This window comes from Halichoerus grypus, chromosome 11, assembly GCF_964656455.1.
Source record: "Halichoerus grypus chromosome 11, mHalGry1.hap1.1, whole genome shotgun sequence".
Taxonomy (NCBI): domain Eukaryota; kingdom Metazoa; phylum Chordata; class Mammalia; order Carnivora; family Phocidae; genus Halichoerus; species Halichoerus grypus.
The window spans coordinates 82,649,611-82,664,588 of NC_135722.1; the positions used below are offsets into that span (position 1 = coordinate 82,649,611).

General features: G+C 40.5%; 1 protein-coding gene across 1 annotated transcript in view; it reads right to left on the minus strand.

Annotated features, from left to right (window-relative positions):
• The window catches only part of LOC118533091 (beta-galactosidase-1-like protein 3), a 98,568-nt gene that overhangs the window by 53,695 nt on the left and 29,895 nt on the right, over positions 1–14,978 (minus strand). Inside the window, exon 2 of the mRNA XM_078057509.1 lies at positions 149–309. Within this exon, the coding sequence (XP_077913635.1) occupies positions 149–309 (161 nt within the window). The remainder of the gene's footprint in view (positions 1–148; positions 310–14,978) is intronic.

Genomic DNA, 14,978 nt, shown 5'->3' on the forward strand with positions numbered 1-14,978 from the left:
AGAGCGAGAGAGAGAGAGAGGACAGGCCACCATAGCCTTAGCGGAAAGGGAAGTTCTTGTGGCAGGACACGCTCCGAGCATCCTGCTGCTATTATCTTCTCCAAGAAAGGAGACGCCCCCCCCCTTCCCCCACTCTGGCAAACCGTACCGGGCTGGCTGTAGCTGTGCATTTGCGTATATAAGAGCCACTTTATCTTTCACTCGGGGAGCAAAACCTGGTAAGGTAAGTGGCACGAAAAAGATGCACAGGATTCTTTTCCAGGAGAGACACCGGCTGAAAAGAGAAAGAGCAATGGCCAAGGGAAGGCACTGGACTCGTCAAACTGTAAGGATTAAAACGCTGCTCTAGAGGCAGGTTAGTCGCAAGAGCCACAGAGGAGGCTCACATCAAGGTAGCTCTTCTAGGCTAGCCTAATGCGCAGGGAAACTGCGGCGTTACCTGGATCCACTGAGGTCCCCTGCACCACCCCGGCTGTCCCACAGCCCACCTCAGTCCCGACAGAAAGCTGAGGATAGACAGTCCTAGAAGCCCACAGCCAGGAACAGGACAGGGCAGGCGTGGGAACTGGAGAAAGGGGGCCCTAGGAAAATGTGGAGGAGGGCTAAGGGGCTCAATGAGAGGTGGGAGCACTCAGAAAGGCTGCAGTGCCCGATCCCTGGGGCATTTTGTCACCATCCACACGCTGATTTTCTTCTCTCTGGGATAATGGAACAGACTCCCAGCAGGGCTCGGGCAGATCTAAGGTGTGGACAGAAGAGCTGGAGGACCGAAAGCTTGAAAGGCGAGTCGATGAGGAGAAGCTCGGGCAGATAGGAAGACCCAGGGGGACGTCCCAGTCCAAAGGGGCCCTTGCTCCACGTAATGACCCGGGGCCCAGAGAAATAAATTCCTGTAGATGGCCGGCTGACTAACAGAACCGGGAGGGAAGTCTAGCAGGGCCGGGTGTTAGCGCGCTCGGAGCTACCCAGCAGCCCGGCTGGGCGCGAGGACCGCGGCGCCTGGAACTGCGGGCTGCGCTGCGGGGCTGCGCTGCGGGGCTGCGCTGCCGGGGCAAGGTCACCTGAAGCGCCGCGGGGTGCCCATCACGCACCGCCCGGGGGGGCCGAGGTCCGGCGCTGCTCCCGCCGCCTCTCCGCGGACCCGGACGCCGCGCACCGGAGCCGGGGAGCCTGCCAAGCAGTGCCAAGGAGGTCTCGGGCTCTTGGGGGGGCGGGGAAGGCCGAGCACCGCACCCGACCCAGCGTGTCCGAACTGCCTGTGTGCGCAGATGCCTTTCAGCTGGTGCGAGTAATGTGGGAGGGTCTTGAGCTATGGCCATGACCTTGGTTTTCCTATACTGTGTGTCACCAGCCAACTGGGAGGGAAAGGCAGCGATAAGTGGGAGGAAAAAAGAAAAACTTTGCCTACGCGTGTTCCGCGGGCTCAGCGACTGTGGTGAGTGCCCCTCCGGCTGCAGACAGCGCGTCCAAACCAATGGATGGAGTGTGCACACAGACGAATAGTTCCAAAAGGATGGGTAAATGCCAAAATAAAGGTTCTACAGGGTGCGATAGAGGTGCAGGCAAGGGACACAGGGTACCCTGGAGGACTATCGTTTAACCAAACCGAGTCTGTAAAATAAGAGAATTATCAGAGCAAAGAAGGGAGTGCTGTTCCTATCAGTGGAACAGTTTGGAAGTATCTACATAGGTTATACAAGAAGTACAGTTTGGAATTCTTTGGTTTCAAACTAGCAGGAGATGGGGCTGGAGAGATCAGATCAGGAGGAGGCAGGCCAGGGAGGGCAGTGGAGACAATGAACTGCTTCAGTTCAGCCTCTTTCCAGAGATTTCAAGCAGAAACTAAGTCAGTAATTTTCTGGAGATCAGGAGACTGCAAGGTGTAGGCTGGATGGGAAACAGACAAGTCATCCCAATATACGTGGTGATCCCAGGATAAGGGCTGGAATTGTTCTCATGGTGGTAATATTAAGCAAGAGGATGGAGTTGATTTAAGAAAATTTGGGGAGGTAGAACTGGTAGCTGTTGATAAGTGATTGGATGAGGCAGATGATACAGAGAGAGGAGTCTGGGATGACACCGTGTCTCAGCCTAAGTGACTGGGGTAAATGGTGCTGACATTTACTGAGATGAGAAACACAGGAAGTGGCAGAGGTTTGACTAGACAGAGAACAGTGATGTACCCAGCTTGGAACCTGCTGGATTTGAAGTCCCTGTAATGAAGAGAAGCCTTCTGATTTTTCTCTTCGAAGTCTTTGCTTTTTCTCTCCCATTTGAAAGAGCAAAGCCTGTGGTATCAGGTTGCAATCAGGACTACAGTTTTCAGAAAATATGATGGGTTTTCTTCTGTTGTCTCACTTATTACAGGTATGCTTTTTTCAGCAACTCTGTAGATTATCCACCTTTTTTCTCATTCTTAGCTTGGAAGCAATGGACTTTTGGGTCTTTCTACATCTTACACAGAAGAATGATATTTATCTTCTTTGAATATACCCTGTTTTATAAATTTGGTTTTAATAGCTACAAACATTTATTCTTTGCCAAGATTTTAAAAACTATTCTAGGGCTTGTGCCTTTCCATATAAAATGTAGAATAAGCTTGTCTCTTTCTACAAAAAGCCATGCTAAAATTTGGATAGGAATTGCAATTGACCTACAGATCCAATTGTGGAGATCTGACATCTTTACTATGTTGAGTCTTCAAATCCATGAACATGCTATGTGTCTCCATTTCTTTTGGTCTTCTTCCACTTTTTTAAATCAGAATTTTGTGATTTTTTTTTTTTTACACACAGATCCTATGCGTGTTTTGTCAGGTTTATACCTCAGTGTTGCAATTTCTTTTGAGTGATTTTAAATGGTATTATATTTTTAAATTCGGTTTCAGCATGTTCAGTCTTAGCGTCTAGAAATGCCATTAGGTTTCTTGTATTGATGTTGGATTCTGTGACCGTGGTAAACTCACTTATTAATTCTAGGTGGTTGTTTTAGGAATTAAAAATCCAATTCCTTGGGATCTTCTACAGAGGCAATCATGTCATCTACAAATACAGACAGTTTTATTGTGGGGCTTGTGTATATGTTGTTTATCAAGTTGAAGTAGTTTTCTCTCTTCCTAATTTGCTGAGAGTTTTTATTATGAATGGTGTTGAATTTTGTCAAATACTTGGATCCTGTCTTCATTTTTTATAACATTACCATCCTAATTTTCTTCCTGAAACATACTTTTGCCAGATATAGAATTTGCAGGTGTGTGATATTATGTGATATAATGAGAAATATATATTTGGTCTTCATTTCCAGTTCCTGCTACACAGCTCCTAAAATACTTGGAATTTCCAGAGTGAAAGAGATCAGAAGAGCATTTTTTGTTATTCCTAACAAGTCTTTTTCAAGCATGTCTGAATTTATGTTAACGAGGTAACTTTTGGAAAGCCCCTCAAGATGAGGAACTGGTTACCAGGGGACCAAACCATGTGATTAGAGATTTGGAACTTTCAGCATCTGCTCCCCCTCACAACCTCAGCACTGACCTCTGGGGAGGGGAGAGGGGCCAAAGGTTGAGTTAATTACCAATGGCCAGTGATTTAATCAATCGTGCCCATATAATGAATTCTTCATGAAAACTCTTAACTGAAATGGTTCAGAGAGCTTCCACGTTGATGGATACGTGATGAGGTGCTGGGAGGGTGGTAAGCCCAGAGAAGGTGTGGAAGCTCCATGCTCCTTTCTCATATCTGGCTCTATGCATCTCTTCCACCTGGCTGCTTTTGAGTTGCATCAAAATTATAATAACTGGTATAATAATATAATAAACTGGTAAACCGAAGTGTTCCCAGAGTTCTGTGAGCAGTTCTAGCAAATATCAAACATGAGGAGGGAGTTTGGAAAAAAACTGATTTGTAAACAATCAGAAATACAAGTGACATCCTGGGACCAGCATCAAAAGGGGTAGGTAGGGGACGGTCATGTGAGATTGAGCCCTTAACCTGTGGGGTATGTTCTTTGGAGTGGATAGCTATTGTTGCTTCAAAAATTCTTTCAACCCAACTTTCTTTCTCCTCTTCTTATCAGATTCCAATGATATAAATGTTAGATGTGTTTTATTATTTGTTACTTTCCCACAGGTCCCTGAGTTTCTGATTATTATTATTATTATTTGGCCTATTTGCTCTCTGTTGTTCAAATTGGGAATTCTTGGATCTTTCCCTCTATCCCCTGCTGTGATTATGTCCCTGCCTACCCTGATGTCTTTGGACACAGGAGGAGTGTCTCAGGACTGCAAAAAGAGAGAGACTCCCCAAAGTGGCCGCTGCTGTTGCTGGAAGCTCTTCCTATTGTGCCTGTCTTGGTGTCACTGGATGGGGAAAGGGAGTCCATATTCTAAATGACAACTTGGTATTTTATTTGGAGTATTAATACTAAAACCTAAGCTAAAAGAAATGTGTACACAATCTGTCACACTTTCAATTTTGGAAGAACTGTCCTATACATAGAAATTAAATACTACACTAAGATATAAGCAAGGATAATAAAAATATTTAAAGCCATAACTGTTAGAACAGGTCATATCATCTGGTAATGTCTCAAAATTGAAATTCATGTATTTGGATGTAGAAAAGAAAGTAGATTTTTAGCTTATTTGCATTGTATTCAGGAGGAAAGTTGTCAGATGGAAGGAAGAAAATGCTATAATGATCTTAAGAAATAAGAAATGAAAATAATCTGTAATAGAAAATGTGCCAAATGCCTTTGTATTAGTGGGAAAATATTAGGACAGAATAACTATAATGAATCTAGAACATAGTTCTCTCACTTGCTTCTAATACCTTCAAGGACAAAAAATTAAATATAATAAAGGATCATGGTATTTGTTTTTGTGGGTAAAAATACATTGCTATGTGAAGCATCAAAATCATAGCTAAGAAATTATATTATAGTACATTATATATGTTATATTGATTATGTTGATCATACAACCCTTACTTAACAGTTATTACTTAATATTCTAAAAAACTTCAGGCTTCTTGCTTGGTTCTCATATTTATATATTTTTTCCAATTTCTGAAAATTTCTTATAAATTAAACCAACATTCTTAATTAATTATCCTTACTATAGGAAACTATATATTATTCAGTTTCTCATATTTATCATTCATTAAATTTAGGCATGTAAATAAGATGAAAATTAGAGCAGTTTCCATAATCTTAAAATCTAGTTAGAGAACTTGATCCAACCAAGGTGTAACATATAACATTTAAAACATGCAACAGATTTACTATCTTGCCTTAAACAGCTAGAAAACCAGACCAGACAAAAATATTTAAAACAATGTTTTTCAGACATTGGACAGAGGGCAGCACAGGACTGTGATTCTTGAGATAAAGGATGCCAACAAGATAAGCCCTATGACTGCATGAGCTTAGTGCTTGCAAGCAGCTTCCAGAGGTACAGCACAGTGAGAGGAATCCAAATAGAGATCCAAATGCCGGAGGACCAAGTCAGCTAAATTGTACCAAGACAGCTACTTTGTAGAACAAAGTACCCAAGAGAAATCTGCACAGGGAGCTCCAGAGATCTGCAGAGAGATTCCCATGAGTCTTGAGTTCTGAACTGGGCATGCATGTTTGAAAACTACCAAGACCAGGGAAAGAATTACTAAAAAAGATTAAGCAGAAAAAAAGTCTTCAGGGCTTGCCCAGGTTTAGGAAAGGTTCACATCTCACCAGCCAGAGTGGGAAGACGATCTCCTCATGTGTGGAGAACCCAGTAGAGTCCTAATAAGGATATTGCAATATATACTCCTTCTAACAAAGCTTATAAACAATCCTTCCAATGATCAAATTAATTCCAAGTGACATAGTGACATCCCGTTCTGGGATGAAATACATAAAGAATTATAGCAAATCCAGCAAACAACATAAAATTTACAATATCCAGCATACAATCAAAAATTACCAGGGAAGGGCACGTGGCTGGCTCAGTCAATTGAGTGGCCAACTCTTGATTTTGGCTCAGGTCATGATCTCAGGGTCCTGGGATCAATCCCTGCATCAGGTTCTGTGCTCAATGGGGAGTCTGCTTGAGGATTCTCTCCATCCCTCTCCCTGCTCATGCTCTCTCTCTCTCTCTTTCAAATAAATAAATAAATAAATAAATCTTTTAAAAAAATTACCAGGGAAAGTATGATGCATAACCAGGAGAAAATTTAATCAGTGGAAACATTATCACATGTGAAGGAACTAGCAGAAAAGGATGTTAAATAGCTATTATACTCCAGGTGTGTCTGTCCACCCTCCTAGAACAATGAGCCCCTCAGAGGGTAAAGTTTGTCTTCTAGTCTTCTGTGTGCCCCCAGCACTTAGTATGGCTCCAGTCACACAGAAGATGTTCTTCAATAAAAGGTTATTGACCAGCATTTTATTTTTTGTTTCTGTGTGTAACTGGAAAATGCCAGACAATAGCTCAAAGCTTTCTGGTGTTCTGCAGTAAGCATCACATCCTTGCCAACTATAGACCCCATTTGGGAACTTTTTCAGAAAACAAAATTGAGAGTGTTTGTGAGAAATGTCCATTTAATCATGCTACAATTTCACCAAATGTCCTTAAAGAAGAGAGAAACCATGCAAGAGAAAATATAACATCCAGTGAGTCCCTTAGTTCTGTGTAAGACCTCTCAGCTTATGAACCCCCCAAAGGCAGTCACATTGCTGGACATTTTCAGCACCAGCCCCCTTGTCCCTCACACCTGCCCATTCTCACCTGCAGTCATGTTGAGACTCAAATTACTGCGCATTTGATTATGACCATCACCTCCTGATTGGGTTAGTCTACTGTCCCTCCCCCCCATTCATAGCCATTCTTCAAACTCTCCTTCAAATGCATTACCCTCAACATTTCTCTTGATTAGAAACATCTTGTGTATTTTGCTGATCAAGTAAAATTCAAACTTCTTAACTTGGCATGTATGACCCTCTAAATTCAAGCTCAATGTACCTTTCCAACTTTATTGGACTTTCCTACCCATACTCTCCCCAGACCACCATAAACTGAAAAATAAGCAGCCTCCTCAAACACATGCTGCAACTCTCTTCCTACCCCTGTTCCAGCTGGGATCCACTTTCCCCATTCACTTCAAACATTCTGCCTATTTGTAGACTTATCTTGAATCTATGTCCCCTCATGAATCCTTTCTTTTCAAATCCCTCCAGTCTGAAATGCTTTCTCCTGCTAACATGGATAAATCATGAACTAACATTGTAGCTGAATGTCTTATAATTTCCCTATTAAATCATAAGCCTTTTGAAGGCAGAAAACATGTTCTAAATCTGCCTTTATCCTGTCCCCTTCTAGAATCTGAGCTCTTTAAACAAAGTATTCACTCAAAATAAAACTTAATGCAGTAAACAGTGAATTTTGATATCCAAATGCTCCTATCTGGTAACACTAAAAAGATGTTTGTTTTTATGAATGAAATTGTTCAGAAAGAGGTTTCTCATTGTCTTTCTCAAGAATTTGCCAAATACTTAAGTTGATCTAAATACTAAAAGAAAAGAACAATTGCAAAGATTGGATTAACAAATAAAATAAGGAGAATTTCCATTGTTTAAATGGTAGAGCAAAGGCTGTGGTTTCCCCTTATCCTCTTGGAAATAACCCCAAATCGACAAGGAAATGGAAGAAAAATGCAAATTTGCATGTTCTTTGAAACTAAAAGATATCAAGACAACAGGCCCAGTGGAGTCACTTAAGTGAAGCCTCATGTCACCAAACAGAATTATACTTTCAGCTCTCCCAGGAATGGAATTTTAAAGTAGTCAGTCACCTGATCAGCACTAGTGAGGTAATCTGCTAATACACCCCTGCCATCCCCTAAAGGAAAGTAACTTTGCATAAAGCAACCCACTCTTTTGCCAATATAATTTCCTTAAACCCCCAGAGCTTCTTTCTCTCTGCAAGACTAGATGCTGCCCAATTCAAAGTTTTGCTCAAATAAACTTAAAAAATTTTTAATATGACTCAGTTTATCTTTTAACACCCCATGTCATGGTTCATGAAGTAGGACATATAAAAATGGCCCTGCCAACAAATGCACTAGCTGTCTCCACAGAGACCTGGGCTGACACTAATGAAGGTCACTGACATGATTCCAGCCTGTGAACAAGCAAGGCTCTGCATACCTTACCAGAGATAGGACCCCAAGACCCCATCCCATTTATACCAGCTCTCGGAGCTCACACACAGCTCCTCTCCTTGTCCTGCAAATGACCTTCTCATGTCAGTGGCCAAATCTTCCTCATTTTAGTGTTAAATCTCCACTCCAAGGTGGTTGGGTGAGGGACATTGGGGAGGGTATCTACAATGGTGAGCGCTGTGAATCGTGTAAGACTGATGCATCACAGACCTGTACCTCTGAAACAAATAATACATTATATGTTAATTTAAAAAAATTAAAAAATGAACAAAAAACCACACACACACAAAATAAAAATAAATAAATAAATCTCCACCCCCACAGTGAACACACAGTATGTTACATATGTGTTGTTCAGTGCATATGCTCCATCTTTCCTCATGAAGAATCATAAGTTTCCCTGCCCTTTCATCAATAGATATGTAATCCCAACCCTTGTGGTTATTAAGACCTGGTTCTAACCTCAGCTGGGGAGCTGGATTTAAGCTAGTCTCCTGTCTCCTCAATTTGGCTGCCTCTAGCATGAACCCTTTCCTTGTTTCATACTCCATGACTCAGTGATTGGCTTTACTGCACATCAGACAGATGAACTTGGGTTCGGTTACATAACTATCACCTGAAATGCTATGTCCTAAAATTCCAAAGTTATGTTTGGCAAAAGATCTGATTTAGCAAGTGTTTTGAGATATAGTCTCCATAGTCACTGTCACACTGACACTCCCCTCTGTCCATCGCAGGTGGACAGTTCTTTTTTTTTTTTTTAAAGATTTTATTTATTTATTTGACAGAGAGAGTGAGAGAGCACAAGCAGGGGGAACAGCTGAGGGAGAGGGAGAAGCAGATTCCCCGCCAAGCAGGGAGCCCGATGCGGGGCTCGATCCCAGGACCCTGGGATCATGACCTGAGCCGAAGGCAGATGCTTAACCATCTGAGCCACCCGGGTGCCCCGACAGTTCTTTAGTGTAGCTCATGTCCTATTATCTTGTTCTTTTACATTGTATTTTTAGCCATAGCTTTTACTTTGCATATTTTCCAATAATTACATATTTTGGATTTTCATCAAGATAAAGATTCCTATAAATCCCCTCAAATTTAGCAGTCTGATCATTATTTTGCTTTTAACATAAATAAAAAGGCAAATTTCTATGAGTGCCACTGAATGCATATTTAAATATTTATTCATTTTGATTGTGTTCTTTTGCTTTTTGTAATCAGAAGTAACGAGTCTCAAGGCAACTAAAGCTGTTACATGAAAAACGTAGGTAAGAGAGGCCTGTGAAAAAAATACAAATAAGCAAACATTAGTTGCTCTAATAAGATAATTTTCAAAAAGTGGCCCAAAAGTACCATGGAGGAGAAGTTCACTGAATATTCATTATTTGTAAGATGGCTCTGGACAACATTCTCCTAAGTGAAGTACCTCACTGTCTCTGGCATAAGTCAAGCACTGACTCTGAATTTTATTGTGTGTGCTTTGGTAGACAACCAACTGATTTCTTCAGCCCCAAAAGAGGAGGGCTGGTAACCAACAACAATCTCTCCCTTCTGTTGAATCTTAAAATTTGTAGAGAATAAATTCCCTGATCTAAATTCTGTGGGTGGAAAATCAAGTCTATTTAAGCCACTAACAAATTTGAACAACAATTTTTAAAACTTCAAATTTTATCACATTAGAGTCTGGATTGAAGTTAGAAAATATCATTTTAGTTGTTGCAGAGTCTAGCATTTTGCTGTATCTTAAAATGGCTTTTGAGAAAGAATGGCATCGTAACCTAGTAAAGAAATTGTGTGATACACATTGACTGTATCTTAATGCCCAAACTTTCATATTCCTTGCTACTAGTGGTGTGAAGACTTTTAAGTGAGACTAAATATGTTGGTCCTGTCCAATTCAGCTGAATGGAGGCAGACTTGGGGTATGTCTAGTCATAAATTAGGGCAGCCAGAGAAATGTGAATATACCAAAATTATTTAGCTTCCAATTTAAATTATATTAGTTTATTAGTACTACTAGATAATCATATTATAACTTTCCTTAGTTAGATATGATGCCAACTAAATTCAGGAATATGTTATTTACAGAGTGCTCACATTGGTTTAGAATACAGGATTTTAAGATCCTCCAACATTGTGCTAAAACATTTTAATAAAATCATGCTCTCTATCTCTTAAAAAAAAAAGATACTTAATTCCCACTGTTAAAAAACAAAATTCAACTGAATAAATTTCAAGATCTAATTAGCTTTATTCAATGATTCATGACTCAGGCAGCATCCCATCTAGCAGATGGAAAAGAGCTCTGAAGAGCTGAACACAACGGATGACTTTTATAGAAATAAGGGAGCAGGGGCAAGGAAAGAGCAGATTAACTCATCTTTCTTTTGGGAATGGAAGGGGTTTGTCAGGTGAATTAACATACTGGTGCTGACCAGAAAATCCAGATTTATTGGTTTAGGATTACCTTTCTGGGAGAGGTTGAAACTGCAATTAGGTTAGGTATTAAGTTTTGGTTTGGTTACATGGGCTTAGCACAGGTGACTCCATTTTGGATCTGTTGTCTCTTTTTTAACACTGCAAATTTCTGCTCTATGAGGGCAGAGACTGTGAGTGTCCCATTCACTACCAGATCCTAACACTGAAAAAAACTTCCTGGCATATAACAAACTTTCAATAAGTGCTTGTTAACTACATAAATGATTTGGACAACTGCAGGAGGGGGGTTGGGTCCTCCTAATATGAAAGAAATGCCAGCCTGAGGTATGTAGTACAGGCTCAGAAGGAGGGAAGCCTCTGGAGTCTTGGGAATGAGTTTTGGAAGGAAGAAGCAAGAGTACAGGACTGGCCATCCTTTGAGATAAAAAGACAAGTCATTGGTCTTTGTGAAACTAGTTAACTATGCTTCCACTAGGAAAAAACATGCATGACTTAATAAGAATACTATTAGAACCGAGTTGTCAAAGTTGTCTTGGGTTTTCCAATAGTCTCTCTACACTGAAATGAATGTGCACTTTAATTTTACTAGGGAGGGTGAAATTAATAAAAATATCTATAAAACTAAGAACCATGAGTTCACATGTCTCCATAACTAATTCTGTGACCTGAAGTTAGTGCACTTTAAAATCCAAACTTAACTCAGTGGGAGCCAGTACACACCTGCAGCTCTCCCCACAAATGGGACTGGCATCCATATTATCAGGAGTGGGGAGTGTAACCCAGGGAAACCCATAAAAGAGTTTGTGGCCAGATGAGAACTGGTTTCAGGACCAGATGTTGTCACTGAAGAGCTAAGTGTGTATTTTTAAAGAATGACCTATAAACTGGCTTCCCAATAATATAAGAAAGAGACACCCCAAATTAAGAAAATATCCGATGGCTGTCCTCAATGGAGCAGTTTCCTGTTCAGTCACTCTAAGAAAGAGTCTTAACCTATGGTAGATTGGGAAATTATTCTAGTTAAAGACAAATCACTCCAATCTAAGGAAAGGCTTGAATAATAGACCCTAAAAAGACTGATAAATGAAAAAGAGTAGTTTGATTTTCCACCTTCAAGTGGGGACTTTCAAGTAGAACAGCTGTAGGATTGGGGTCTAGAAAGTTCTCTTTGGTTAAAAAAAAAGGAGTGAGGGCCGCCTGGGTGACTCAGTCAGTTAAGCATCCGACTCTTGGTTTTGGCCAGATCATGATTTCAGGGTCATGAGATTGAGCCCTGCATTTGGGTCTGCACTCAGCAGGGATCTGCTTGAGATTCTCCCTCTGCACCTCCCTCTGGTCGTGCTCGCTCGCTCTCTCAAATAAATGAATAAAATATTTTTAAAAAGTGATATATGTTATAGCCAAGAGGCAAAATAAATCAAAGGGTGAGGATATATACAAGTAAAACTGATCTCAGGTTTCAGTGAGGTAAAGTGGGGCCAGATGAGGGAGACAAGTCAAAGCATGGAGCACTGGGTGTTATACGCAAACAATGAATCATGGAACACTACAACAAAAACTAATGATGTAATGTATGGTGATTAACATAACATCATAAAATAAAATAAAATAAAATAAAATAAATTAAAATAAAACAAGTCAAAGGGATGCTGGAAGTGTGTGGGTGGTAAACTCAAGTGGGAGAGAATAAAAAATGCCCTGGGGATTGTGACAAAGAGAGCCCAAGCACAAGGTTCCTGGCTTGAAGAAAGGCAGAAAGTGAAGATGGAGGGGACTCTCCCTTGCCCACCCCTTAACTCCCCCACTTCCTAGTTTAAATAAATCCAAAGAAAATAAGGAAAGACAAACCAAAGGAGATTCATATCCCCTACTGTTTTCTTCATAGGCAATCTGGGAACCTGCAGACCAGCCCCGACCATGTGGAAGTCAGACTCCATGGTGAGAACAAACCCAACATAAGACTCTAGATTGTGTTGCAAGTTTGTTGTGGCTGCTTTTTCTAATTACTGAGCAAGTACAGAGATGTTACCAAAGCTCTTTGATGTGACTACTACAAAAAATAAAACCCCAGGAAGCAACCTGATCTGAGAGAAATTTATGTTGACTAGAAAGAGAGAAACAAAGTCTCTTGATGCTAAAAGCTACCGTGAGGATACGTAAAGAACTGAATACCTCTAGGTGACAGAGCAGAAGCACATCAACTGGTCAGCACAGAGCTGGGAACTGAAGAAAGGATATTTGCAAAGACAAGAAAAAGTACATCCCCACAATGTGAAAACCAGAATTCTAAGCTCAGGTCCTCAACTGGCTAAATGCACAACTTCCGATAATTTACTTAGTTTTCTGAGATGCTTCTCCTCATGGTTAAATTTAGTCCTATTTGCTACTTTTCCACTGTCAGTTGTTGTGTTAGGTACTGTACAAGACAACGAGGAAGCTGTAACAAATGAGATCTGGCACAGGTCCTCCACAAGATTACCTTTAACCAGAGGACACAGATAATGTTTCAAAGAAATCACCTTCCTTCCTGAAATTTAGAATTAGAGAAGTATGTGCAACATATAGAAATAATCAATTTTTTTTATTTGTTCAAAAATACGTGTGTGTATCTCCTGGATGATACTGTGCTAGACTCAAAGACCAATGATATGTTACCTACCCTCAGGTTGTTTGAGCCTTGATGAGGTGATAATCGTATAAAGAAAAGTTCAAGTCTCTGGACAATATTAAGCACCACAGTGGAGAGAGCCCTACACAAGGCATTATGAGGAGAAAGGGATTCATTCAGTCAGGAAAGGATTTATTCACTTGAACAGGCTCTTGAAAGGTGAGAAATTCTTCAGGTGTATAAATGTGGAAGGACTTTTAGGCCATAACAAAATGTGTAAAAATAGAATGCCAAGAAATTACAAGGAATTTTCCAGAAATAGAGAAATACAGGTCCTTGGAATTCCCAAAGCAGAACCCAAAGGTGATGGGCTTGGCAGCTGAGGTTACAGAAGCAGAGTGTTCAGTCTATGCTAGGATTTTAGACTTGACACTTTAAGGAAAGAGGAGTCAGTAAGGTTTGGAACAGAGACACACGTGCTCAAATTCATATTTCAGCAAGCACTTCTGGGTGGTATCAGAAGGAATGCAATTGTAGGGGTCAGTAGAGGTTATACTGTAAAACCATTAAAACACAAAGATCAAATTAATGACATGAAAACCAGGTCACACTAGTGTTTAATTTAAAAAGCAAGTGACAGAACGGTATGCACAGTACAGTCCCATTCATATGTGAGTTGCTTGCTAAAAAGATCATTGTAACAGCAACAGCTTTTAATTTTTAGAGCTCACTATGCTTCAAGCATTTTGCTAAATAATAGACAAAATATGCTGTTATCTCACTTTTGCCAACTGATACCAGTACAAATATGACCTGCATTTTCTATCTGCAGAATGAAGGTTTTGTCTGAACAACTTGCCCAAAGTGGGAAAGCCCAGAACCGGATCCACAAAGTACCGGGTGCACCTGCTCAACTCCTCCACCTGTACCAACCCGAAATCATAGAAAAGGGATATTTTAACAGAATAAATCTATAGAAGTTATATATGTATATACATATATATATATATTTCTGCAGTGATACATCTGAACATTCATATTAAGGAGGATAAATAAAGACAATTAAAAGTGTCAGGTCAATTCAAAACTGGTTTTGTTAATTAATTTTGTTAATTTTGTTAAATTAACTCACATTGGCTCAAGATGTGCTGCCAAATGACTTGGGGGAAAAATGCAAGGTTTCACAAAATTTTGTAAATGCCAGAATTATGCATAAGGGATTGTAAACTTGAAAATTTTGACATTATTATTGCAATGTACATAGAGTTCTAGTTTCAAGTTAGCTAAGTGGACATATCTGTAATCTTCCTCCCTTGTACCAAATGGTGGAAATGATCAAGAAGACAGACTTTATTTTCAATAAGTGAATATAACTAAACTCAAAAGCAAGGTGGAAAAAAGCTCAGAGGTTCAGAAAACAGGAGTCCCATAGAAAGAGAAAGCAAATGGGATTCTGTAAGAGAGCATAACCACTTAGAATGGCCATGATGAGGACCTATCCCCACAAAAGAAAGGAGAAACCTATGGGAGCCCCAGGCTTAGAGTGGTGAGATCTGGGAGTTATAGGAGGCCAATGGACAGACTGTAGACAGAGTGTTTTGATCCAACTGCAGATCTTGCCAGCTTTGGTAGCAGCTCTCTCCCTTTGGCCCTTAGGCCTATGGGTGGAAGTGGCATCCCTAGTTCTGCTGGTGCAAGCCCCAAAGTGCTTCATCATCCCTCACTGGTTTTCTTTAACTTCA